Source organism: Tursiops truncatus, chromosome 10, assembly GCF_011762595.2.
Source record: "Tursiops truncatus isolate mTurTru1 chromosome 10, mTurTru1.mat.Y, whole genome shotgun sequence".
NCBI lineage: Eukaryota > Metazoa > Chordata > Mammalia > Artiodactyla > Delphinidae > Tursiops > Tursiops truncatus.
The window spans coordinates 19,406,981-19,431,510 of record NC_047043.1 but is presented as its reverse complement, the minus strand read 5'-3'; the positions used below and the strand labels follow the sequence as shown (position 1 = coordinate 19,431,510).

General features: G+C 40.3%; 1 protein-coding gene across 2 annotated transcripts in view; it reads right to left on the bottom strand.

The window, feature by feature from the left end:
- The window catches only part of MRS2 (magnesium transporter MRS2), a 39,620-nt gene extending 27,311 nt beyond the window's left edge, over positions 1-12,309 (bottom strand). Inside the window, exons 1-7 of one of the 2 annotated variants that reach the window (XM_004313916.4) lie at positions 11,997-12,308; positions 10,092-10,165; positions 7,653-7,689; positions 6,301-6,413; positions 4,443-4,616; positions 2,414-2,544; positions 1,284-1,400 (exon numbers count right to left, since the gene is read on the bottom strand). In XM_004313916.4, the coding sequence (XP_004313964.2) occupies positions 1,284-1,400; positions 2,414-2,544; positions 4,443-4,616; positions 6,301-6,413; positions 7,653-7,689; positions 10,092-10,165; positions 11,997-12,186 (836 nt within the window). In that variant the 5' untranslated portion in view covers positions 12,187-12,308. Of the gene's footprint in view, positions 1-1,283; positions 1,401-2,413; positions 2,545-4,442; positions 4,617-6,300; positions 6,414-7,652; positions 7,690-10,091; positions 10,166-11,996 lie in introns of both variants that reach the window. The other variant, XM_019945207.3, reaches the window with a different exon arrangement.
- Between the last annotated feature and the right edge of the window lie 12,221 nt (positions 12,310-24,530).

Genomic DNA, 24,530 nt, shown 5'->3' with positions numbered 1-24,530 from the left:
GAGAAAGACAAATACCATATGATATGGATGCAACTAGAGATTATACTAAGTGAAGTCAGAAAGAGAAAGACAAATACCATATGATATGGATGCAACTAGAGATTATACTAAGTGAAGTCAGAAAGAGAAAGACAAATACCATATGATATGGATGCAACTAGAGATTATACTAAGTGAAGTCAGAAAGAGAAAGACAAATACCATATGGTATCACTTATATGTGGAATCTAAAATATGGCACAAATGAACCTATCTACGAAACAGTTGCCAAGGCGGAAGGGGGTGGGAGAGGGAAGGACTGGGAATTTGGGGTTAGCAGATGCAAACTATTACATACAGAATGATAACAACAAGGTCCTACTGTATAGCACAGGGAACTATATCCATCCTGGGATAAACCACAATGGAAAAAAATATATATGTATAATTGAGTCACTTTGCTGTACAGCAGAAATTAGCACACATTGTAAATTATCCTCCCTACCAAGAAGGATAAGTGGGAATGAAGCACTCTGTAAAAGACACTTATAAAGCATATTAGAGATAAATTGGTCTAAGAAGCAAAGAAAGCAAGAGTTACAAGAGTGATCAAGTTTCTGCTACTATATCTAGCTGCTATAATATCAAGCGTTATAGAGCCCTTTTTATCTTAATCGTTCATTAGAATATAGATAACTAATTTCTCAAAATGTTGAAAAATCTGTACACACTACAGAAACTATGCACATTACAAAGGTGTCTGTATTAATCTCTGATACTGATCTGCGAAGTACAAAAATGAAATATTTGGGGTATTTAAAAGTCAACATTTAAACTTGGGTGTGCACAAGAAGTGTAAATGATTCCTAAATTCATAAGAGGTAAAAGGTTTACAAGATGAGAGCGTTTTTATATTAACCAGACTTACAGAATCTGTGCCAGTGTCTCTACTCGCCTCCCTGCACCCCACACCCTTTCCCTCCTCTCTCCCGCTGAACTCTCCAGGTAAGTTATCTGGGTAGATGGGTATGTTACTTTGGTGACCAGTCCTTTGAAAATAAAGGTAATGGTGCATGTACAGTCAAAGCCCAGCATATTGTTGTGTACACAGTGTGCACTTAGTAAGTCCTCATTAAATTCAATCAGATGCAGTATGGTACAGGAAACAGTGAAACAAATGGGGAGGAAAAGTGCCTACATCCTCTATCCCAGCAAAACGTTGTGTCCTCCCTAAAAAGTCATCCTGAAAAAGACCATCAACTGATCCTAAGAGAGAAACGAACAAAGCATGACTGTCTGCTTACAAGACCTGTGGGTCGCTCCACTTTGTCAGACAGAGCTCCTCCAGCAACTCTTCTTCATCCAAGATCTCCAAAATGGACTCTTTGAAGATTTTAATATCTGTTTCTAACTCTGACAGGCTGTAAGAGTAGTTGCATAGAAATGATCAATAACATAAACCTATAAAAATAATTTCCCTACAAGAACAGTGTCTTTTTGGTGTCTTATCAAGTAGATCCACTTATAAATTCACGGTAAACACTGATTTGTAAAAAAAAATTTTTTTTATATTTACTATGCACTCTGAGAATCAATTCCCAATCCCAAAACTACATTAAGTGGTAAAATTAACCAATGATACAATTTTCAGCATATATTATTTATCTCAGAAACATATAATCACTGTGATTTAAGCTTCTGGGCTCAGAAATTTATCTTTACTCTTAATAAGCATGGCAGATGATGAACAGACTGTTTACTTTTAATTCATAAAAACATCCTAATATTTTCAGACAAAGAACTACTGATTCAGGAATTTTAACTGTTAACTCCTGAATGGATTTTTAGGGGGTACAAATCCTGAGGGCATGTTCATTCAGTCTGTAATATAAATTAAAATATTATCCTTAAATTCTGGAATGCATTATGATAAACAAAAAAACCCATGGACCTGGAAGGGAAAGAAAATTGGATTTGAGTCTAGATTTGCTATTTAGTAGCTGTTAAAGTTTAGACAAGTCACTTAGACCTCAGTTTTCTTATCTTCAAAATGAGGACCATGTCAACAGGATTGCTGACAGGATGAGATGACATCACACACATAAAAGAGACTGATACAGCATTTTATGCAAAATAGCTTTTCAATAAACATTAGTTTGTGTGCCCCCTTTAGCTCAACTTCCTACCTAGGCTACTTTCTTAAAGTTATGAAAGACAGTGAAAATCAAATATGGAAATGAAGGTACTGAGAGTAAGTCACAAAGTAAAAAATGTCATTATCATTAGCAAGACTAGTTGGTATTTTTAAAACAGCTAAGAGTTACACTAATTTTGGACCTGAATATACGTTAAACATTTCACTGTTAAGACTACTGAAAGAGAAGTTTAAGACATCTGTGTCTAACTCCCAAGTTGGTAAAGCACCCATATTTACCTTTTGCCATTTTGTAGTAAGATGTGCAGTTTGCTTCTGTCTATGGAAGAATGTTTGGGATCCACTAAAGCTTCCAATGTCTCAAGGATCAATGGTTGCAAAATGCTAAGTTTCCCCTGAAGAGTGTTGATCTAGATAACAACATGACCTTTCATAAGGATTAAAACAATCTTTTTAGAATACTCAGGGTCAGTGAATGCTCTGATTAAATACAGAAATCTGTAATAGCTAGGAAAGCTGGTAACATTTCAGAACATGGTCACTGCTGGAATGCCCATCCCAGATGATTAAAAACTAGATCTCCTAGGTTAGAAGATAACCATGCATAATGTTGTTAGTAAGCTCCCATTTGGTTGCCAGAGAATTAACTCCCATAAGACTCTTCCCCCTACAGACACCAGACACTTATAATGAAAGGAATGCAGGACTGATTAAAAGAAGAGCTGCCGTTCTTTGGTTAAAACATAAACTTGGGCTTCCCTGGTGGCACAGTGGTTGAGAGTCCGCCTGCCGATGCAGGGGACACGGGTTCGTGCCCCGGTCTGGGAAGATCCCACGTGCTGTGGAGCGGCTGGGCCCGTGAGCCATGGCCACTGAGCCTGCGCATCTGGAGCCTGTGCTCCGCAACGGGAGAGGCCACAACGGTGAGAGGCCCGCAAAAAAAAAAAAAAAAACCAACAACATAAACTTTACATCTGGTAAACAATACCTATGTTCTTTGTAAATAGGATACAGTTCAAAACTCCTATGAACAAGGCTCTTTTGAAAACCAAAACATACCTTAGACTTTACAAAATAAACTTGAAAAGTCAAAAGTGTATTTATTATTCGGGTTAATATAGGCACAGCAGGAATCAATCAGCAGATATACATTGATACAGCTATACTAGTTCTTAAAATATTAAAATTCTTCCATACCTGTTGGTAAACAGCATTAACAGCAGCTGAATTAAGCAGTAAGATTAATTAATTCCAACATATACTGTCCATCCCAGCATTAGCTGCTGAGAGCTTAGTCAGTCTGTGTAGCTTGCCAGCAACCATTGTTTATACCTTCATTTCTTCCCATTTTTTCCCTGCTTAGTAACTGGCTTCAACGAGTCACCGTCTCATTGGCTGGCACTAGCTGGTGCTATTGCCTCATTAACCTGAGTAAGGAACGGACCCATCTCCTACTCCCTCAGTAGAGCAAGGCAGACAAAGAAGGGTGCCAGGTTCCAACAACCCCCACCCACCTCATGTCCCCTTTACTCTCCCCTCTTCTTCTCCCACTCTGGCTAGCATGCTCATGGCACTGACTCTTGCATGTAGCCAGGTCCTGAACAGTACTATCCTGACTAATAGGGGGAAGAAAAGATGATGAAAGATTTGTCGGGGCCAGGAAAGCAGTGACCATCCTTGCTCAGAGCCTGACAGGATCCCCAGACACTCAATGATTATCAACTTAAAGGAGGAATCGTAAGAAGAATTGTACACGGTTTCTATGTCAAACTAGGTCTCAAACACAGGCATCATTTAGCTAGCTCAAACGAAGGATTACACACACAAACAAATCAAAGAATGATATGGAAACTAGCAGAATGATTCGATGAAAGATTTGTGCTATAATATTTATCATGTGCAAGCAGTTACACAACAATTTAGTTAGAGAATAAAATGGAGTACAGTTAAAACCTTTTGATATGTTCATTTATATATTTAGGATAAGTATTTTGAATTAGCATCCCTGAATACACTTATTAAAATTGAACAACGGATAGACAACCTGAAATGAGCTTCACTGAATGTCATAACATGACTGTCAAAGAGACTCTATGTATACCATACCTAGAGACTTTACATCTATTTGTTTGGGTCATAAAGTTTAAGAATTAAGTACTTTCTGCATATAAGACCCTTAGAAATGTTTTTATTTGGGGGGAGGGTGTGGTTAGGGAAAATGCTATTAAAACAATACCAATGTGTCTTCCTCCTCAATAGCACTGTAAAACCAGAAAACATTCAAGAATCTAAATAAAAACAGGCTTACCCGATACTGCAGGAGTGCTTCTATAGCTCTAAATTCAAAAGGTAAAGGGTATGTGACAAGTTGACCCTCTCCAGCCAACTGTGAAGGGAGCTCCCGGAACAGCCACTGCTCTAAATTTAAATTACGATAATCTAGTATCAGAAGACACTCTGGAGTTATCACAGCTTTCAAATACTGGGGAAAACAAAAACAAAACAAAACAAAATATATATATATATGTACACACACACGCGCATATGTAAGTTGTAGAGTTGTAGGGAAAAAATAACCTTCATAAAATAGGATTTAATACTCTATTTTGGACTAAGTCTAAACCAAATCACTGTTCATTTGGTTTTTCAAAAAAAGTCAAGGCTTTTTTTTTTTTTTAAAGAGAGGAAGCCTAAAATAAATCCAAGTCTTGATACCTCTAACTCAGCCTCAACAGAACTAGAATTAAACAAATTATGTATTTATTAGGACTTCCAGGGTAATCATGAGAAATATAGAGAACAAAGGAAACAAGATAAGTTCTTCTTAAAAGTCAGGTATTCAGCAGACTTTTAGAAAAGATTTAGTTTAATCATGATTAGTTTGGCTGAAATGGGAAAGTTTCCTTTTTAAAATATCACCAAGACACATTAAGCTAATTCAAAATGATAAAGATAAGATGTACCCTTAGCGCTCTAATTTAGAACACTATGAAATTAAAAATTTATTCTAAAAAGAAAGACTGACATCTTTTTGTCAGAAGAGTAACACAGAAGAGTAGCCTGTGGCCACTGTATTAGTGATATAAAAACCAGAAAATTTTCTTTCACATTTTCCCCATTTTACAGCTGACCCTTGAACAACACTGGCTTGAACCATGCGGGTCCACTTACATGCAGATTTTTTTCAGTAGTAAATACCACAGTACTACACTATCTGTGGTTGGTTGAATCTGAGGATGTGCAACAGCAGATATGGAAGAACTGTGGCTATAAATTATATGTGGATTTTTGACCGTGTGGAGGTTCAGCGCCCCTGACCCCCATGTGGCTCAAGGGTCAACTATAATATGAACATTTTTATTCAGAAAAGTTGAAAAATTACACAGTGAATACCTATACACATACCAATTCGATGATACAATTAACATTTTGCTAAATTTGCTTTATCACATACTTCTCTATCTCTTCATTAAAGAGGTACTGTTTTGAAGGGTGCTAGCTATTGATAATAAAAGCGAAGAATGTGTTTTGGAGAAAAATCACTTGGGAAAAGACTGCTTCCCTTTTTAATTTTTTAAAAAATTAATTCTAGATAAATTGACAAAAACCTGCCATCAAAGACTTTTTGAAGAAAGCAAGTCTCATGTCCACTGCAGGGCCGATACCATTGAGACCTGCGTCCCCTCATCTATTTCCAAACCTTAAACGTTAGCCCACCGAAATAACTTAAAGCTTTCCATAAAAATAAAAATTTAAATTAAGATGATAAACTTTAAACGATAGTCTTAGGCTATTTGGAAAACCAGAATATATTTTTAGTAGCTGAAGTTACACTACAATGACACATAACTGTATACAACTGAAAATGTCTATTATAAATCAAGATTCTTTCTCTTATTTCAGAAACTAGAGACTAAATTCAAACAGTGAGAATGGAGACCAAAGTCAGATCTTTTCCATCATAAATAGAGCAGTGCTATGCCTGCTGAGTATGTGTATATAACCCATGTAAAATGAGTTTTACTCTTAACATGTTATATTATAAAATATTCTATGTTTCATATAGCTATTTTTATTACGAAATTACTTTTAACCTAGTTATTGATCAAGATAGGAACTTTTATAAGACTGCAGTGGAGAAATGTATATGAAATAAAATCCTTTACCTCCATTCTCATGATAATCCTATTGTTTCTGCTTGTGATGCTCATTAAATGCTGAAACCTCAAATCTCTGGCTTGAAGACCTAATTCTTGATATAAGTCAGTTTTCTTCTTTTCTATAAAAGAAACATGTTCAATAAAAAGAGTGGGTAAACCAATAAACCGAAAAGTTTAGATTTTTATATCAGAGTACCCCTCCCACCACCAAGATAATCTTCTATTACTACCAGAAACGAGAGCTAAACTGGGTCTTTTTAATACCCATTTCTACCTCAAAAACATACTCAGGCTAAATCTGGTCAAACTAAATTTTCTTTTCTCCTTTTAACCATACTTCATAAAATTTCTCTGTACTTAGAAAAGCCCCTTGGGACCAATATAAAAACCATAGCTATACATCACTGGAATTTACAGTATCAATTTCTAGCTCTAGATTCATGGATTTTTAAATATGAACTGTATAGAACTACAGTTCTATTTTCTATTTTTTCCTTACTACATTATCAACTTCAGCATTTTAAATCTATGAACAGACAAGTTCAATTTTCTTTGTTCTTGGACTAATACAAAGTGAGAAAATAAAATCAGTTCTCACACTAGATTCTCCTACCCAAGAACTAAATTTATTACCTAAGAGAAAGCAAAACAGATGAAGAAACTCAAGAAATGATGCTAGTAGTAGTAGCATCTATTCTTGTAGTATCAAGCCACACCTGTGACAGAGCTCTAAGTAGAACAACCTTTCGAAGGAGATGCCAAGCCAAAAAACGCCCAAAATACTCCACTAGGATCTTAGCAACAGCAGGAACAGGACCACGGGGTGGGAAGGACATGGGAGACCTGAAACCTGCACCTGAGGTCACAGTAAAGTAATGCTTGGTTTCATTTAAAAAAGTAACCGTCCATAAGAGCCATCACTGGCAGAGTTCCATCTGACTGCCATCCAGTGCCCTGTCCCTTCTGTCTGCTGTCACCCAGTGCTACTGCAATAACAGTGGTATCATGTGATTCTCTGCCTTCAACATGGTACAGGAGGAGAGGGACATGAGGACCGGGGCAGTGAAAGAGAGACTAATGAAGAGAAACAAAAGGGAGAAGAGTGTTTCTCTCTCAGCTGCACACCAGCCTACGCTCTTAACATCCTGTTAGAGTGAAAGTGTCTCCTGACACAACAACAACACAGGTCAGGTGTTGCCAGTTCCAATTAGGACAGATGGGCAAATGCTGAAAAAGATCTCCTTCAACACATCCATATATGCAAAGAATATTCTACTCAAAATATTATAATTTCTTGACTTCCAGTGGGTTCACTCATTCGCCGATGAGTGATTTAAAAGAAAATTACAGATACTCACCAAAAGAAGTAACCTTTCCCCCTTTGTCAAATTTTGTCTGGAGAGAGATAATAAAATATTATTTTCTCCCAAATCAGTACACTATTTATGGTATCATATCATATGGTATTATAATCCTCCCAAATACTGAAATACAGATAAAAACTATAACTGCCCTTAAGTTAAATTCAGTTATGAGTTAAGGGTCAAAAAAAAATTCCCTTTCCCTTTGATAGGACAAATCTGACCTTGGATTAACTTTCTAACTTGGTTCCCCGGGAGATCTGATAAAGGAGTGTCAGTTGTGTTACCAGGCAACAACGCTTATGGCAAAAGTGTCCAATGACTGGTAGACAGACTGCTCTGGACTGGAAAGACTAAGAACAGACTACAGACACCTGTTGGGAAGCCATGGTTCTGCCTTTCCCGAGTGTAGTGGTTCTTCTAACTGACTATGCTCCTTGTGGGAGCCCTGGATGTGTCTCTGGGATGGTTACAAGATACTGGCACTAGAGGGCCTGGGGATTCTAAGCCAAGGTGGATCTCACACCCACATTTGAGGATATCCTCTCCTCGCACCTGAGCTGTCACACAGGGGGCCACAGGAGCCCCTGCATGGCTGTAAGGACTTCTTTTGAAGAGAAAACACCTAATGCTGCCCTTCTGCACTTCCTATCCTTTATCCTTCTGAACAGACTGGGACCAAGTGTGGCTTATCTTGTGAATCTAATTATCTATGGGAGGCTATGAAGTCTCTCTGGTGGGTGTTGCAGAATCAATAAATGTTTACAAAAAAGACCTCTTCTGATAGTTTAAAAAGAGGACACAATGCAGAAATTGTGCTTATTTCCTATAAAGCAGAGGGAAGGTTTTCCTGTAATACTTGTCCATAGTCAAGTTTGAAGATATCAAATAATATTTAATGAATCACTAGGTACTGGGCTGTATTAATTACTATTAAATATGCATTTTCAGGAAGACACACTCTAAGATACAGTTGTAGGTCCAAGTCCTGGGTTATTACCATGGAAAATACACATGCTGTGTTTAGTAACACAATAAAACCTCACAATATATATTTCAGCTTGCTTCTCATGAGCAAAGATAAGATCAACCGGAATATATGAGTATCATAAAACATCAGAGTTCAAGGGAAATTTACATCAAGGGAAGCTTTATGTTTTGTGTAATACACACTAGCTTTCCTCCTTAAACTTATTTCACAAATATATACATCTGCTGCAGAAAATTTGAAAATAAAGATAAATAAAACTATTTGGTCACAAATTTTAGAGAAAACCATGCTAATATTTTACTGCATGTCCTTCCAGACTTTTTCCTATTAAATATATTCATGCTACACACACTTCTTTGCAGTCTCCCCTCCACTTTCAACTTAACAATGTATGGTGAATATTTTTGCATCTCAATATTTATATTTTTTCCTTAATGGGATTTTTTTGATTTAAAAAAACCATGAGATCATACAAACTGATTTTTTTTAAAAATGTTTACCTTGTAATATAACTCACATTATTTCAAATAGCATCAACTGATTTTAAGTGCTCTTGGTAGACAATGATTTCACCTGCAAAGAACCTTCTTTCAATATTTAACACCTGATTTTGTACTGTTAATTAAACTGGCTAACTCTTCCAGAACAGTGAATAAGAGTGATAACCCCCAGAACTACGTGTAAAAGTTATCTTGCTCTGTATAGTTGATAAAGAAAAGTTCTTATGTTAGTAAGCCTAAATAATAAGGATGATATATAATGGCTAATATACACTGAATGCTTACCATGCATGAGGTATTATTTTTAAGAGTTTTACATATGTGAGTTAATTTAAATCTCACAATTCTATAAGGTGGGTACTTTTACCCCCAGTATACAGATGAGAAAACTAGGGCACAGAGATGTTATAACTTGTCCAAGTCCATCCAGTTAGTAAGAGACAGAGTTGAGATCTGAAATTAGAAACTCTGGCTCAGAGCAAGCACTTTATTTTTCTCTCTCTAAATATGTGTGTGTGTGTGAGACACACCATTTGTGTTATTTTATTCGATTTTTTTTCTGAACAAAAGAGAAGGCTGCAGAGATCATGACCCTTCAAAGCATGCACTCTCAGGTAATACACTGTGCTGCCCTCAAAATGCTTCCGCATAGATTACGTTGCATAGCACAGGTTCAAGCCGTTTTGTAATTAACAGCCTTCAAGGATTTCTAAATAGATTTCTGGAGAAATCTTGAGTATTCAAATAGGAAGCTCTGAATTGTGATTTGAGCCACCTGTTCTAGTATTAAAAGATGAGCTCTATAGTCATTAGCAAAGTTTCAAGAGTGCTGTGAAGCAAACCTAGCTGGTACTCAGGTCACTGGCTAAGCAAAAGACAATGACTTATAAGGATTCATTATAAAACAAAGTAAGTAATATCATCAAACGGACCACACATACTCACCACAGTAAACATCGGGGCTACACTGGCTAAAGTGGCTTGAGAGACATCAGAAGTTCTAAACCGGTGAATTTCACCTGAAAAACGAATCAGAGAATTCCTTGTGATCATATGATTGGTTTTCACATGCAGCTAAGATACAATTCTCACAGTATGTGGAGGTCTTCAGCCTATTTTACTATGTTTTGAATCTTTTTCCTAGAAGGAAAATAAGAAACACTCTTGTTAATATTTGTAGGTGATAATGTTACGTTTGGCAATGAATGAGTAGCTTAGGTGAGGCATTAGAATAATCTATGGATTCCAGTCACCGCTTTTCCTTTCTAAGTATTATTCATATCTTATAGTAGGATGAACAAGTGTATAACAATGTTCTGAGATTAAAATAAAATGTCCATTCTTTTTTGCCTAGTTTAGAAAGGCCCTTCATGCAAGTTACATTGGTGCAGTTTAGAAAACATACATTCCAAGAACCACGTGACCTTTCAGCATTCCAATATCAGGATTATTTGACCTATAAATTATGAAACCTACTGATTTTACTTCTATGTACTAACTTCTTTTCCACACATATACTTTAGAGTGAACATACTTATGAAATAACCTACTGCACTGGAATGGAGACCACAGTGAACTGGAATAAAGACAAATCTTTATCTGAAAATAAACCTATTTAAAACATGTGATTTAAACTGAAGTGAGCTCTCCAGTATAACCAAGTAAATTTAATGCCTGACAAAGGACACTGTTCAAAATACTAAACATAAGAGGAATGAACAGAATTCCTATCTACAGAACGTGTAGATATATTCTCACTTCTGATCTTATTCCTTCCTATTACATACATTTAAAGACATGTAATTTGTTACCACCTGAGGTTTGTTGGTTCCCTTCTACAAAATACAAACTATGTTATGAGGGTCAGCTGAATAAAGGTTAACGAGCTACACATCAGCTTTTGCTAATCAGTCACAAGTTAGATAAAATGTTACCATCTAATGCTTTGTCCTAAAACATTAGATGGGCTGAACCTGGGTTCCCAGGCATTTACCAAACAAAGAAGGGAATATGAAATATAACCCAATTTGGAAAGAGTCTCCTAATGGGTATGAGGAAGAAGGTGGAGATGGTGAGTTACTTCGGGAGCATTTTGAGAGTACAACTGAGAAACTTACTTGAGGACGTTTTTTGCGAAGCCATATATTTTAATGCCTTTTGTTTCTCAGCAATATTAGCACCCACGCTGTCACATTTGTGAAAATGTCAACGTATTACCGTCATGCTCTATCATTCAGGGGGAAAAAACCCCTCAAATTTCAACCCCGCTCCCCCCATCCCCCGACTCCTTCTGGCTGTCTAGTTACACAGTACTTGGAAAAAAAGTCAGATCTTTCTCAGAAGCAACTCTTCCCATTAAGTTTCAAAGTCTTCAGCCTCACCTCTAGGTGCGTCCCCACCCCTTACCTGAGCAACTGGAAAAAGTATAAATGTGTCCGTCCATAAGGAAGAGACAGAAGACAGGGAAAATACTTAAAAAAATATTTCAGGTAGATAAGCCTAATCTTAGCTTCAGCACTATGATGACAGGTTAAGAGCGAAACTCTTTAAAGTCTTTTCACAAGCGCACTTAGGCCTGGGGATTTGCAGCCGGGGCGGTGGGAAAGACAAGAGGCCTGTCGGGTCGGGCTCTAGCTGGGCACAAGGCGCAGTGCTCAGTCGCGTTCGGGGCTGGTGGGACGCAGCTCGGCACGCGGACCTGTGCAAGGGGACAAGAGCCGGGCGCCCAAGGACGGACCTGGAGGCCGAGGCCGGAGCAGCCACAGCCACGTGGGCTCCGGCGGTCGGGTCGGGGCCCCGGGATCACTGCAAGCCCGGCGTCCCGGGGCTGCGGGGCGGAGAGGGGAGTACCTGTCGTGGGGAGCCGGCGGGGCCCGTACAGCGGCGCGGCCCACCTCCTTCCGAGCAGTTGGGCAGCGCGGCCGCAGGCGGCAACGGGGCGAGTCCCGGGGGTCAAGCCCAAGGCCAGAGAGCACAGGGTGCGCCGGGGCAACCTCACCGCGCGGGGCTGGAGCTGGGCCAGGCTCCGCAGGCATTCCATGGCGCTGGAACGAGGAGCAGGCAGCTGCAAGACCCCAGCTCTTCATACCTGACGGTAGCGGAGCAGCCGGCACTTCACGACCCCGCGCGAGCGCCCAAGCTGCGGCCGCTACCTACCGGGCATGCGCGGAGCGCGCCTGCGTCTAATTTACCGCGCATGCTCGGACGGTGCTTTTGGGTGGGCATCTCGTGTCCCTCGGCCAATCGGAGTTTGTCTCCTGCACCTGAGCCTGTACGTGTAAAGCGAGTAGGGACCGGCTCGGGGGGGCGGGGCGCGTTTACCTGCGTGAGTCGATCTATCTAACCCAGATTCGACCCTTAGGGCTTTGGAGCCGTCAGGTCGGCGCGTAGAGTGTCGATTATTTCTATTAACTAGTAATCGTTAAATGTGAAAAAATACCCATCATGTATATAATGCTTTGCGGTCTCTGGAGCGTTTTCATACGTATGATGCAGTCTGCAATTTGGAAGTGAGGAAATTATGCCCATTCCCAACTCAATTTATATTTAAGTTTAATGTAGCAAAAATAATTAACCGTCATATGGAATGATATATTAAATTTTGCTAGTGAAGACTGAGGAACATAAACGCGTAGGATTTATAGTCCGTATTTAATCAAATGTAAGATAGTATCAATTTCAAGGTGCCATTTTATATACCACCAAGAAAGAAAAATCGCTGATAAACTTTGCTCTCTAATTATATCATTAGGAGTCATCCCAATTTCAGTCTGTAAAATAAAGAAAAGTGAGGCTTAGAATTGATGAAATATAGTATATATACATCTTTTTAAAGTGTGAGTTAATAGACTTGTCCCTTACAAGGTAGAAATGCAAGGCAGACACAAGTTTTACAGATTCCCATTCAATCACTATGTATGAATACAGAGCTGAGGAAACACGAGAGAACTTTTCCCCCCCTGTAGGCTATTAAGACTGAGGATGGATGAGGCAGCAGTAGACAGAGAGAAGGCTTCCAAAACAGGGGACATTTGACTTGACCGTTGAGGGCAAAGGAGGACTTCAAGCAGTGCTTCCTTGGCAGTGGGATGGGGTGGGGTTTGGAAAAGAGCCCTGGGTATATAGTACATGGCTGGTAGATTTTTCATGTAACTAAGGGCAAAAAGGATGAAATACATCTTTCAAGAACATTGCGTGCCTTCAGAGACATTTCTTGGAAACAATATGTGATAACTTTTTTAATACTTAGTCCCCAGCATTAAGAGACAACTCTGTTTAAGATGACCCTTACAGAGCCTTAGAAAAACTCTGGGACATGGCCAGACACATGGCCTTAAAACTCATGTCAAGGATTTGGAATTTCATCTGAGAAGGGTGGGAGCTATTGTGGGGACTTTGAGCAGAGAAGTAAATCTGATTTATGTTTAAATGGATTGTTCAGGCTGTGTGGGGAAGAGACTACAGAAAGGTAAGGGTGGAAGCAGAGAGACGGTGATGATGGTTTGGGTTAAGGTGGAGGTGGTGGAGACTGGATGGGTTTGGTGCTATAAACTGAAGGCTGAGTTGACAAGATTTGCAGATGGGATGTAAACAAAGAGGCATAGAAGCTGACTCCAAACTTTTTGGCCTAAACAACTGGGCGATCATGGTGCCATTTACTGAGCTAGGGAAATTTGGAGAAGAGCAAGTTTAGATGGAGAGCAGATGATGGCTTGGCGTTTGTTTCTGGGCATGTTAAATTTGAGAGCTCTACTAGACAGATATCTAAGCATAGATATCAAATAAGCAGTGTGGAGTCTGGGGAGATTTTGGAGCTATATATATACATTTGGGACTATATAGAAATATTTAAAGCCATATGATTGGGTAAAATCTCTTAGGAGGTGAGACAGGAAAGAGAAAAGTTCCTGTGATTCAGCTCTAGGTCCTCCAACATTGAATGGTTAAGAATCGAAGATGGATCCAGCAGAATATGAAAAGGCATGGCCAGGAAGGAGAAGTAAAATTAGAGAGGGAGGGATCCTTGAAGCTAAGTGGAGAAAGTGTGTCAGGAATGAGGAAGTGATCAGTTATGTCAAATACTACTGTTTGGTAAGTGAGAAATGAGAATTGTCTATAGTGGTTGTGATGCTGTGGAGCTTACTGGTGATCTTGACAGGAACAGTTTGCAGAGAGTGGTAGCAAGTGGGATCTGGATTATCACCTTCCTTTTTAAAAAAAAATTTTTTTATTGGGGTATAGTTGTGTTACAATGTTGTGTTAGTTTCTACTGTTCATCACCTTCCTTTTCATCTCAAGCCATGACAGAATCCCAAAAGATTCCGCACCTATATAACAATTTGGCTTTAACGTTCCTTAATCTCTTTCCTTACCTCTTGAGCTTCAAAGCACGTTGGTGACCTAATCCCCCAGGATCACACTCCGGATTGTGTTCTCACCCAGAATTGTTTCATCTCAGAAATGTTATACCAGTTATGCACACCATAGCCTCCTGGAGGCTCTACACCACAGTGATTATATTCTCCCATCAGACCCTTCCTGGATACTCTTCCTTCTCTACCCAGCCCAGATTAGGTAACTGATCACTGAAACCACTAAGACTTGTACTTGGAGCATGTTGCACTCATGGGATGTAATCATAGAAGCCACTTTATATTTGTCGCTTTAATCCTACCGAGTGGGGCTAGTCTTTCTCTTGCCTCTTGAAAACTGGAGCTCATTCCATGACTTCTCCGGTCTTTCAGTCCTATGTTCATTTTAGTCTCAATTCAGCAATTTAAAATATCCACTCCCTATTATGTTTAGTGAAATAAGTCAGAAAAAGACAAATACTATATGTCATCACATATATGTGGAATCTAAAAAGTAAAATGAATGAATATAACAAAACAGAAACAGACTCATAGATACAGAGAACAAATCAGTGGTTACTGGTGGGGAGAGGGATGTGGGGAGGGGCAAGATAGGGGTAGGGGATTAAGAGGTACAAACAACTATGTATGAAATAAATAAGCTACCAGGATACAGCACTGGGAATAGAGCAAATATTTTGTAATAACTATAAATGGAGTATAATCTAGAAATTTTGAATCACTGTGTTGTGCACCTGAAACTAATATATTGTAAATCCACTATACATCAATAAAATAAAACATCCACCCCGTATACTTCAATTCAGTAATTTGCAGTGTCAGACCCAGTATACTAATCGCTGTTTCAATCTTCATTCAAAGGAACTTCATTCAAAGGAACTCAGTTCCTCTTTCCTTGTTAGGCCTGGGGGCAAATAAGAATTTTGGGTGTGGGTAGAGATTCTGGGCAGCTCCTTCTACCCTTTTCCCATTGCCTTTCTTATTCCATGGCTGCTGTTTCTGACCCTGCTGGGGCAGTGAAGCAAAGTTAAGAGTGAACCAGGGCTTCCCTGGTGGCGCACTGGTTAAGAATCCGCCTGCCAATGCAGGGAACATGGGTTCAAGCCCTGGTCCGGCAAGTTCCCACATACCACAGAGCAACTAAGCCGATGGGCCACAACTACTGAGCCTGCACTCTAGAGCCCACGAGCCACAACTACTGAGCCCACTATGCCACAACTACTGAAGCCCACGCGCCTAGAGCCCGTGCTCTGCAACAAGAGAAGCCACTGCAATGAGAAGCACCGCGACCAAGAGTAGCCCCTGCTCGCCGCCAACTAGCGAAAGCCTGCGCACAGCAACGAAGACCCAATGCAGCCAAAAGTAAATTTAAAAAAATAAATAAGTTTAAAAATACATAAATAAAAAAAGAACTAAAAAAAAGTGAACCAAATGTGTTTATTGAAAGATGGCCCCGTGTTCTCTCTAGGCAGGGCAGATTTTAAGCTGATTTCATCGTGGGCATATTCATGTGGTCTCCAGAGGACCACCTCCCTCCCTCTCCCATCCCACCCCCCAACCCAGGGCCAACTGATTGCCATTGCTTTGATGTGGGCAGTGACCGTCCTGATCACTTTCAGATTCTTCCCCTTCTTGCCTCAGATGACCAGGTTCCTCTCTTCCTGACATGCTGCTCTTTGGGGCAGGATCCTTTTAAAAACAACTTCAGATTGATATTCCTCTTGTCAGGTCTGCATCTAGGATTTCATGCACCTTTAGAAGGAGTGCAGTTACTTCCCTGCAGAGCTGGTCTCCCTTGCCCAGGTGTGGGTCTAGGATCTCTTCCAGCTCTTGGAGGGCTCGTAAGTTCCTCTCACTAGACTTGAAGTGAGTGGGCAACACTTCCCCTACTCCTTTCTCTTGATGGTCGTGGTAGATTGGGTGGGATTCCCAAGCACAGTTTTTTTTTTCCAAATCTTCCATATAATATCTGCCCCTAAGTCTTCAGTCTTTCAATCCTTTTATATTGTGAGAGGTGAGAGGTTGAAGAGCCCTGTGATGGCTGCTCATGTGATGGCTGTTCCCTGGCAATCCTCTTTTGGAGGCTGGGAGCCCAAGATCAAGCTGTTGGCAGGTTTGGTTTCTCCTGAGGCCTCTTTCTTTGGCTTGCAGATGGCTGCCTACTTGCTGTGTCCTCGCATGGTCTTTTTTCTGCACACGCACATCCCTGGTGTTTCTCTGTAAGTCCTAATTTCCTCTTCTAATAAGGACATCTGTTAGATTGGAGTAGGGCCCACCCTAATGGCCTCATTTTTAACTCAATTACCTCTTTAAAGGGCTTATCTCCAAATATAGTCATATTCTGAGGTCCTGGGGGTTAGGGCTTCAAAATATGAATATGGGGACCCAATTCAGTCAATGACAGAAGGTAAAGATGAAATTCATGACTTGGAGAAGTAAAATACTGAATTATGGTACTGTTGACTGAGTTAGGAAAACCTGGAGGAAGAGATAGTTCAGAGGAAAGACTGGGAATGCTACATTGGACCTGCTGTGTTTGAGCCTGCCTAGTAAATAATCCAACTGAATAATAAGCAGATCATTGGTCTGGAGCTAAGAATATGGGTTTATCTAGGCTAGATGGATGAATGTGGGGGATTTGGCGTATAGATAATCAGTGAGGCTATAGACATGCAGGAGATTGACTGGGGGGCAGGGGGTGTATAATAAGGAGGGGAGAAAAGGGTCCAGATCACAGTCTCCAAGGCACACCAACCAAAACCGGAGTGATAGAGGAAGAGCCAGCAAAGGAGACTGAGGAGTGTGGGTACTTTGTCTGTTGTTAGCAAGTACTGGCCTAAACAGCGGTGACCCCCAAATAAAATAGTGGAGTTACCCTGAAAGAACACTGCTTTTCACTATGGTGGCAGAGTAGTTACGGTGAGGGCCTAGAAGTTACTATAGCTCTAAATTTCACTAAGATCCATAAGGAAACAACCCATGGGTCTCCTTGATAAAAACAAATGCAGATCCCCAGGGTTGATGTGAGAGGAGGGTTCTCTGTGATGGGTTTAGGAGTCTGGCCCATCGTCCCTCTATTGTTTCCCTTGTGGCTTTCTTACTGTCGTCACCACCATTCTGAAGTTGAGGTTCTACTCCTTTTTAAAGTCCTAGGTTAAGCCAGAATATTTGAGTTTATCATTATATACCAAGCACTGTGCTTAAGCACTGCAAGTAGTAAACTACAGGAAAAGAGTTGGCGCAATATTGTAGTATCATGATTATACTTTTCCACACTTATCTCAACTGCTAGGTTTCCTTAGGGCAGTAGTTTCTAACTTTTTATTTAATCACAAAAAACTCCTCGTATTATTTTGTCCCACAGGATCTATAAATTCCTACAATATTTCATCAGATGAAATGAACTTGTATGTAGTAAGTGTGTACACACTGAGATTTTTATTTTAGTTAGTCTAAGAAATTTTCTTGTAGATAAGTGTTCAGTTGTTATTAGAGCATTTTTAAAATGTTGAAAATAGCTTTCAGACTCCTCTTATTTTCACAGAGACTAAGGATTCAGAGATCCCAGGCTGGGGCTCCAGGTCCTAAAAGAATTGCTTTTCCTTGGTTGCCAGAGGGATGACTATGTCGCATCAATCTTTTCTCTTTTCTCCCACTCTCAACGCACCTGTCGCTAGCAGGCATGCTTTCCTAATGAAAACATTTCAGATCCACCTGGAGTTAATTTAAAAGCTTCACTCTCCTAGTATTTCGCTAAGAGAGAAGAATAACTGAATTTATATCTCACGGTAGCTAGCAACCAAAACATCCAAATATATTTTCTATTTTGAAGACCAATGGTTAAACGTTGCAAATATATTACATTATAAGGCGAAATATATAATCCAAAAGGATGTAGTCAGACATGAGACTGAGTTCAAAAGAATCGTCCTTCCTGAATTTTTAGCTTTATTGCTGGAATTCTAACAGAATGTATGTGGCTTTGCAGTTAATAACTACTACTTATTTTTTTTTGAAATTTTAACATTGAATGTTTATTTGAAGAGACTAAGAAATCCCCCTTGCATTTAAGGTGTGATGGAAGTATTGTGGTTAAGTCGAAAAATACACAAGAGATGAATAACTACTACTTGTTAAGTTGAAGGTTTATATATTACAAATGAATGAAAAGGATGAAAGAATTCTTATACCAGGGTTTTTTTTTTAACCTCAGCTCTATTGACATTTTGAACCAGATAATTTGGGGGTGAGGGCTGTCCTGTATGTTGTAGGGTGTTTAGCAGCATCCCCGTCCTCTGCCCCCTAGGTCCCAGTAGCACCCCTTCCCTGAGTTGTGACAATGTCTCCAGACATCACCACTCTCTCCTGGGGAGCAAAATCACTCCTGATTGAGAACTACTGTATTTTATAACAAGGAGAAGAATCCACAAAACCCCAAGACCATTTTTGCCTTTAGAAGATATATCCCTTTCGATGTTTCTAGACATATTCTTCACACGTGGTAGACAATAAAAAGTGAAAATCTAATGGTACCAGACTCCAGTAAAATATGATTTTTCCTGTTTTTATGGCTTAAATGTGTGTGCTTATTTATTTGTGTGCGTTATCCCAAACCCAAATCCCAGCTTTTAAAATCATGTTCCTGTTTACATACAGCACCTACAATGGTAAGTGGGTTTCTCTGGGGTCTGGGTCCATGACAACACCTGGTGTCTGCAAGAGATAGGTTTCCCTTGTCGGAAAATTTTCAAGGAATTTGGCCACAAGAGGGAGCACTATTCCTATGCTGGCTTATTTATTTATTAGCTATTTTAATACCTGCTTGTCCCACAGAGTTCAATGATGCAGGGAATTCCTAATACAGAAATCAGAAACACTGCTAGTATACTAGCCAGGGAACTCGAACCAAGAGGATAGAAGGAGATTTATTACGAGGAACTGGCCCACACGATGATGAAGGCTGAGAAGTCTCTTGATCTGCCATCTGCAAGCTGCAGGCCCAGTAAAGTGGGTGAGTAGTTCAGTCTGAGTCTGAGGCCTGAGAAGCAAGGGAGCTGATGGTGTAAATACCAGTCTGAGGGCAGGAGAAGATGAGGCATTCCCGCTCAAACAGAAGGCAGGAAAAATAAAAAAGGTGGAGAATTCCTCTGCCCTTTTTTCTAATCAGGCCCTCAGTGGATTGGATGACACCCACCCACACTGGGGAGAACAATTTACTGAATTCATTGATTCAAATGCTAATTTCATCTGGAAGCACCTTCGCAGACGCCCAGTCAAGTTGACACGTAAAATCAACCATCACAACTAGTTTACCCATCGTGAATCTAACCACATCTCCATTTTTATAATCGAAACACTTGCCACTACATTTATTTTTTTGTTACATTTTTTGAAACCAGTAGTGTAAGATAGCACCTTGTTGGGCTGTGCTCCATAGGCCTACGAGGGCTGTGCTTGCCCAGCTTCAGGATAGAAGAAAGAGCCTGGAGTGAGCAATCAGAAACATCAATGGCTTAGTGGATGGGGGAACTTACACTTCTGAAGCCAGGTCCTGGAGCAACACCAGGCGGGTGGGAGTTGGAGGTAGTCTTACTCCTGGGGAGGGCCGTGGGGGGGTGGAGGTTACCAGTTATAGGGGAACTGATGTCAGGTGGGCTCATTAGTTACCAGGGAAACCAGCAGAGGGGAACGCCCCTCACCGCCCCTTTGATAAGCTCTCAACAGCTGGGGCAAGTATGTAGGAAGGTCAGTCTTGTGAGTAGGGTGTAGGTGAAGCAGGCCCTGGTCGGGCGGGGAGGGTACAGAGAGCAAGAAAGCAGCCATCTTGAGTGGCCTGACCATACATACCTGTAGATGAATGATTGCTGCACCATATAGATGGTTTAAAGAATTTGTCAGAATAAAAGTATTAGAACTAATATCCTCTCCTTTGGAGAAAACACAGGGTATATGGTGACATCTGATAACTGGTGCAGTCTCCACCTTTATGTACCAAATATAGGTGTATCGAGAAGGTGTTTAATATAAAGCAGCATTTTAGAAATTTTTTTTTTTTTTTCGGTACGCGGGCCTCTCACCGTTGTGGCCTCTCCCGTTGCGGACCACAGGCTCCGGACGTGCAGGCTCAGCGTCCATGGCTCACGGGCCCAGCCACTCCGCGGCATGTGGGATCTTCCCGGACTGGGGCACGAACCCGTGTCCCCTGCAACGGCAGGCGGACTCTCAACCACTGCGCCACCAGGGAAGCCCTTAAAAATTTTTATAAAAATTTAGCAGCTGTCAAAATGTGTGTGTGAAGATTTTGGTGTGTGAAGATAATAGACCTTAATAGAAGTACATCTGTATGCTTTAAAAAATAAATGTACATGTACTTCATACTGTAATGTGCTTGAATTGGCTCCAGGCAACAGCCAAGAATGATATGGCAAATTTGGTGAAAAATTACTTTCAAGAAGTTTAGAGTGGGCGAGATAGAGTTAAATAAATAGAATAAAACCTTGTATGACATGGTATGTAATTTATTAAATTTTACCATTTTACTCTTTTAAAAACCGAGCTTATCATATGGATATGCCACTGTACTTTTTACACCCTCTGCCAACACAAAGGGAAGCCGTGTTCGGATATGATCATCTAGGAAGATGTTAGAAGAATTTAAGTTCACTTTTTCAGGAAGGTTGGAAATGTTCTGGACCTTCCCCAGTTTACCAGACCTGGAAGTGAAGTTTTGAAACTGATAGAGGTACGTCGATACATGTTTTTTTTTTTTATCCATACATTTTTAATATAACCCTAATGCCTAAGGGAAGTTCTCATAGGATCCTGATTATAATACAGAATGGCATAATTTTAGTTTACCAGAAAGTGAAGATTTAGCTGATGGTGAGTTAGCTAAACCTCATTTTTGTTTCAACCCTTCTTATTGGGAATGTTTCTAAGCTATATTATTATTAATTTTTATACATTTATTTATTTTATTTATGGCTGCGTTGGTTCCTTGTTGCTGCGTGCGAGCTTTCTCTAGTTGTGGCGAGCAGCAGCTACTCTTCGTTGCGGTACGCGCGCTTCTTAGTGCAGTGGCTTCTCTTGTTGTGGAACACGGGCTCTAGGTGCGTGGGCTTCAGTAGTTGCAGCACGCCAGCTCAGTAGTTGTGGCTCACGGGCTCTAGAGCACAGGCTCAGTAGTTGTGGTGCACGGGCTTAGTTGCTCCGTGGCATGTGGAATTTTCTGGGACCAAGGCTCGAACCTGTGTCCCCTGCATTGGCACGAGGATTCTTAACCACTGCATCACCAGGAAAGCCCTCTAAGCTATATTATTATTTTCTGCAACAGTAAATGAATCTTTGGTAATCTGGGTCATGATTCTAAATGTAATTTCTTACTGATTAATACCCTAGCACTAGGTTTTATACCAGGTAGACTTACTTTTGAGTTCCATAATATCTTATAATCAAAGTTGACTGATGAGAGTAAAAGATGATGGCTGGATCCTGAAAAAGCGGCTGCCAGCTTTGCTTCCTCCTTTCCTGGGAAACTCTGATTTTGGTGATGGAGAAATGATGGTGGCAACTAGGGCAGAGACTTGTCAGGGAAGATCCTGGGGTGGGGCATTCCAGCTGTACAGTAAAGCTGTTGGAGAGATTTATGAGTAGTGACCCTACCGACTGGAATGACACTACTTCTTCCAATCTAAGACACTTGGGATTGTTACCATGGCTGTTAGCCTCGGGCTCTAACCCTCTCCCTTCCCTGAGGGAAGGTAAGCTGTGGGCAAGTGTTATCTTTGTCTTATGGGAAACCACCAGAAGAGAAAAACAAGAGGCCACCAGAATTGATTAGAACAACCGGCCAAATCCAAGATGGCAGAAGACCCGACCTCCAGCAGACCTTGAGCCCTGTTATATGTTCATTGTACTACATTAGCATTTATTTTATTTTATTTTTTATTTACTTTGTTTTTTACAATTTATTTTTGGCTGTGTTGGGTCTTCGTTGCTGTGCACGGGCTTTCTCTAATTGCAGTGAGCAAGGGCTACTCTTCCTTGTGGTGCATGGGCTTCTCGTTGCGGTGGCTTCTCTTATTGCAGAGCACGGCCTCCAGGCACACGGGCTTCAGTAGTTGTGGCATGCGGGCTCAGTAGTTGTGGCTCGCAGGCTCTAGAGCACAGGCTCAGTAGTTGTGGTGCACGGACTTAGCTGCTCCGCAGCATGTAGGATCTTCCCGGACCAGGGCTCGAACCCATGTCCCCTGCATTGGCAGGCAGACTCTTAACTACTGCGCCACCAGGGAAGTCCCTACATTAGCATTTTAAATGACACACCTACTGGCAGCCAAGACAGGAAGGACCATAGAAGGAAGAAACAGAGATGGCAGTCCAGTTCCAGGAAGAACGCCACCCATTCCCAGAAAACCAATGCATAGGGCTCTCCCTCATTAACCTTACCTTTAAAAATCTTGCCGGGACTGAGAAGTTGATTTGTGAACTAAGTTTCCACTTCCATTCTCAGCCATTGAATGGCCATTCAATAAAGCTTGTGCTGTTTTAGTCTCAGCATCAGTTTCATTATTGGCCGTGTGAATCTGAATAGGAAAAGAAACAGGAGGCCTTGGCTGGGCTAGGGCCCAAGTCAGGGTCCATAAGACCAATTCGGTAACACGATTGCAAGATGCACCGTTATTTTATGTACCCCTAACAAGGAAAAATGTTAAATTCAATTAAATGATGATACAATGCTTTCTTATAACATAGATTTAAAAAATTATATACTTATTGAAAGTGCTCTTTTAGACTTATTTAGATGACATTCTTGTATATAAATGGGAAAATGTAAGCAAAATATCATGGCATTTCTAAAACTTTTTTGTTTCAATGCTAAATCATGGTATGATCTTAAAAAAATTAATCTTAAAAAAACTTTAAAAAATTCATTTTAAAAGTCAGTTAAACCTAACATATGAGGTAACAACCATGAACACATCGCAAGTGGTGACACTGTGAACAGTACGGCCAGGTTCTTACCTGCTCACACAATACACCACCTGGTCAAGGACAAGTGTAGGACTTTGTAAGGCACATCCCGATTTCAGAGATGTAAAGGTGGTGGGAAAAAATGTGCATCTTTTATGTAATGTAAAAATAAATGTAATGTAGTTATTTGTTTCTTTTTTTCCTCTCTTCTTCCTTTTGGCTTAAGTAAGTTTCTGATATTGTTTTGTCATTTGTCTCTTTCAGATTAAATTTGAGTTAATCATGGGGAAAAGTCAGTCAGGCAGGGCTCAGGGTGTGCTGGGTTCTTTTCTTTTTTCTTTTTTGGCTGCGCCGCATGGCTTGTTGGATCTTAGTTCCCCGACCAAGGATTGAACCCGGGCCCTTAGCAATGAGAGCGCAGACTCCTAACCACTGGATCGCCAGGGAATTCCCTGGGTTCTTATCAGGAAAGGTTTTACTGCATTTTAACTTATATGGTATTTAAACCTTGTCATCCACTCACATAGATGTTTTAAGAAGCGCTTTTCAAATCTGCACTCAGTATGGTTTTGCTGCACTATCTGAACATGTCATTGGGAAGTGATCAAATAGGTCATAAAACAGAGGGTTGAAAAAATGTTATATTGTGCAATCACTGAAACTTCTGTAGTTTATAATTAAGTTAGAAATCGATATATGTGAGGAGCAAACATTAGACTGTCTAGCCTTAATAATGCTATCTCCTATGCTGGTCGTGGTCTTATTGACTGATAAACATTTTTTTAATTAGAATTCCCAAACTTTAAATAACATCAGAACATCATAGTTCCCTAAAGCAGTTCCCTCCATTAATCCAGAAACTGGACTGCAGTTAACCAATAACTTCTGTATTAGTGACATAATTTCCTGCAAAATTGTTACTTTGTAATGGTTAACTTCTCTCTTGGTTTGCTCACAGCAGGGGGTAGTTTTCTTTCATGGAAGTCTTCTATTTATAATAAATTCACTGTGGCTTACCACATTGGACCCGAAAACAAAACCA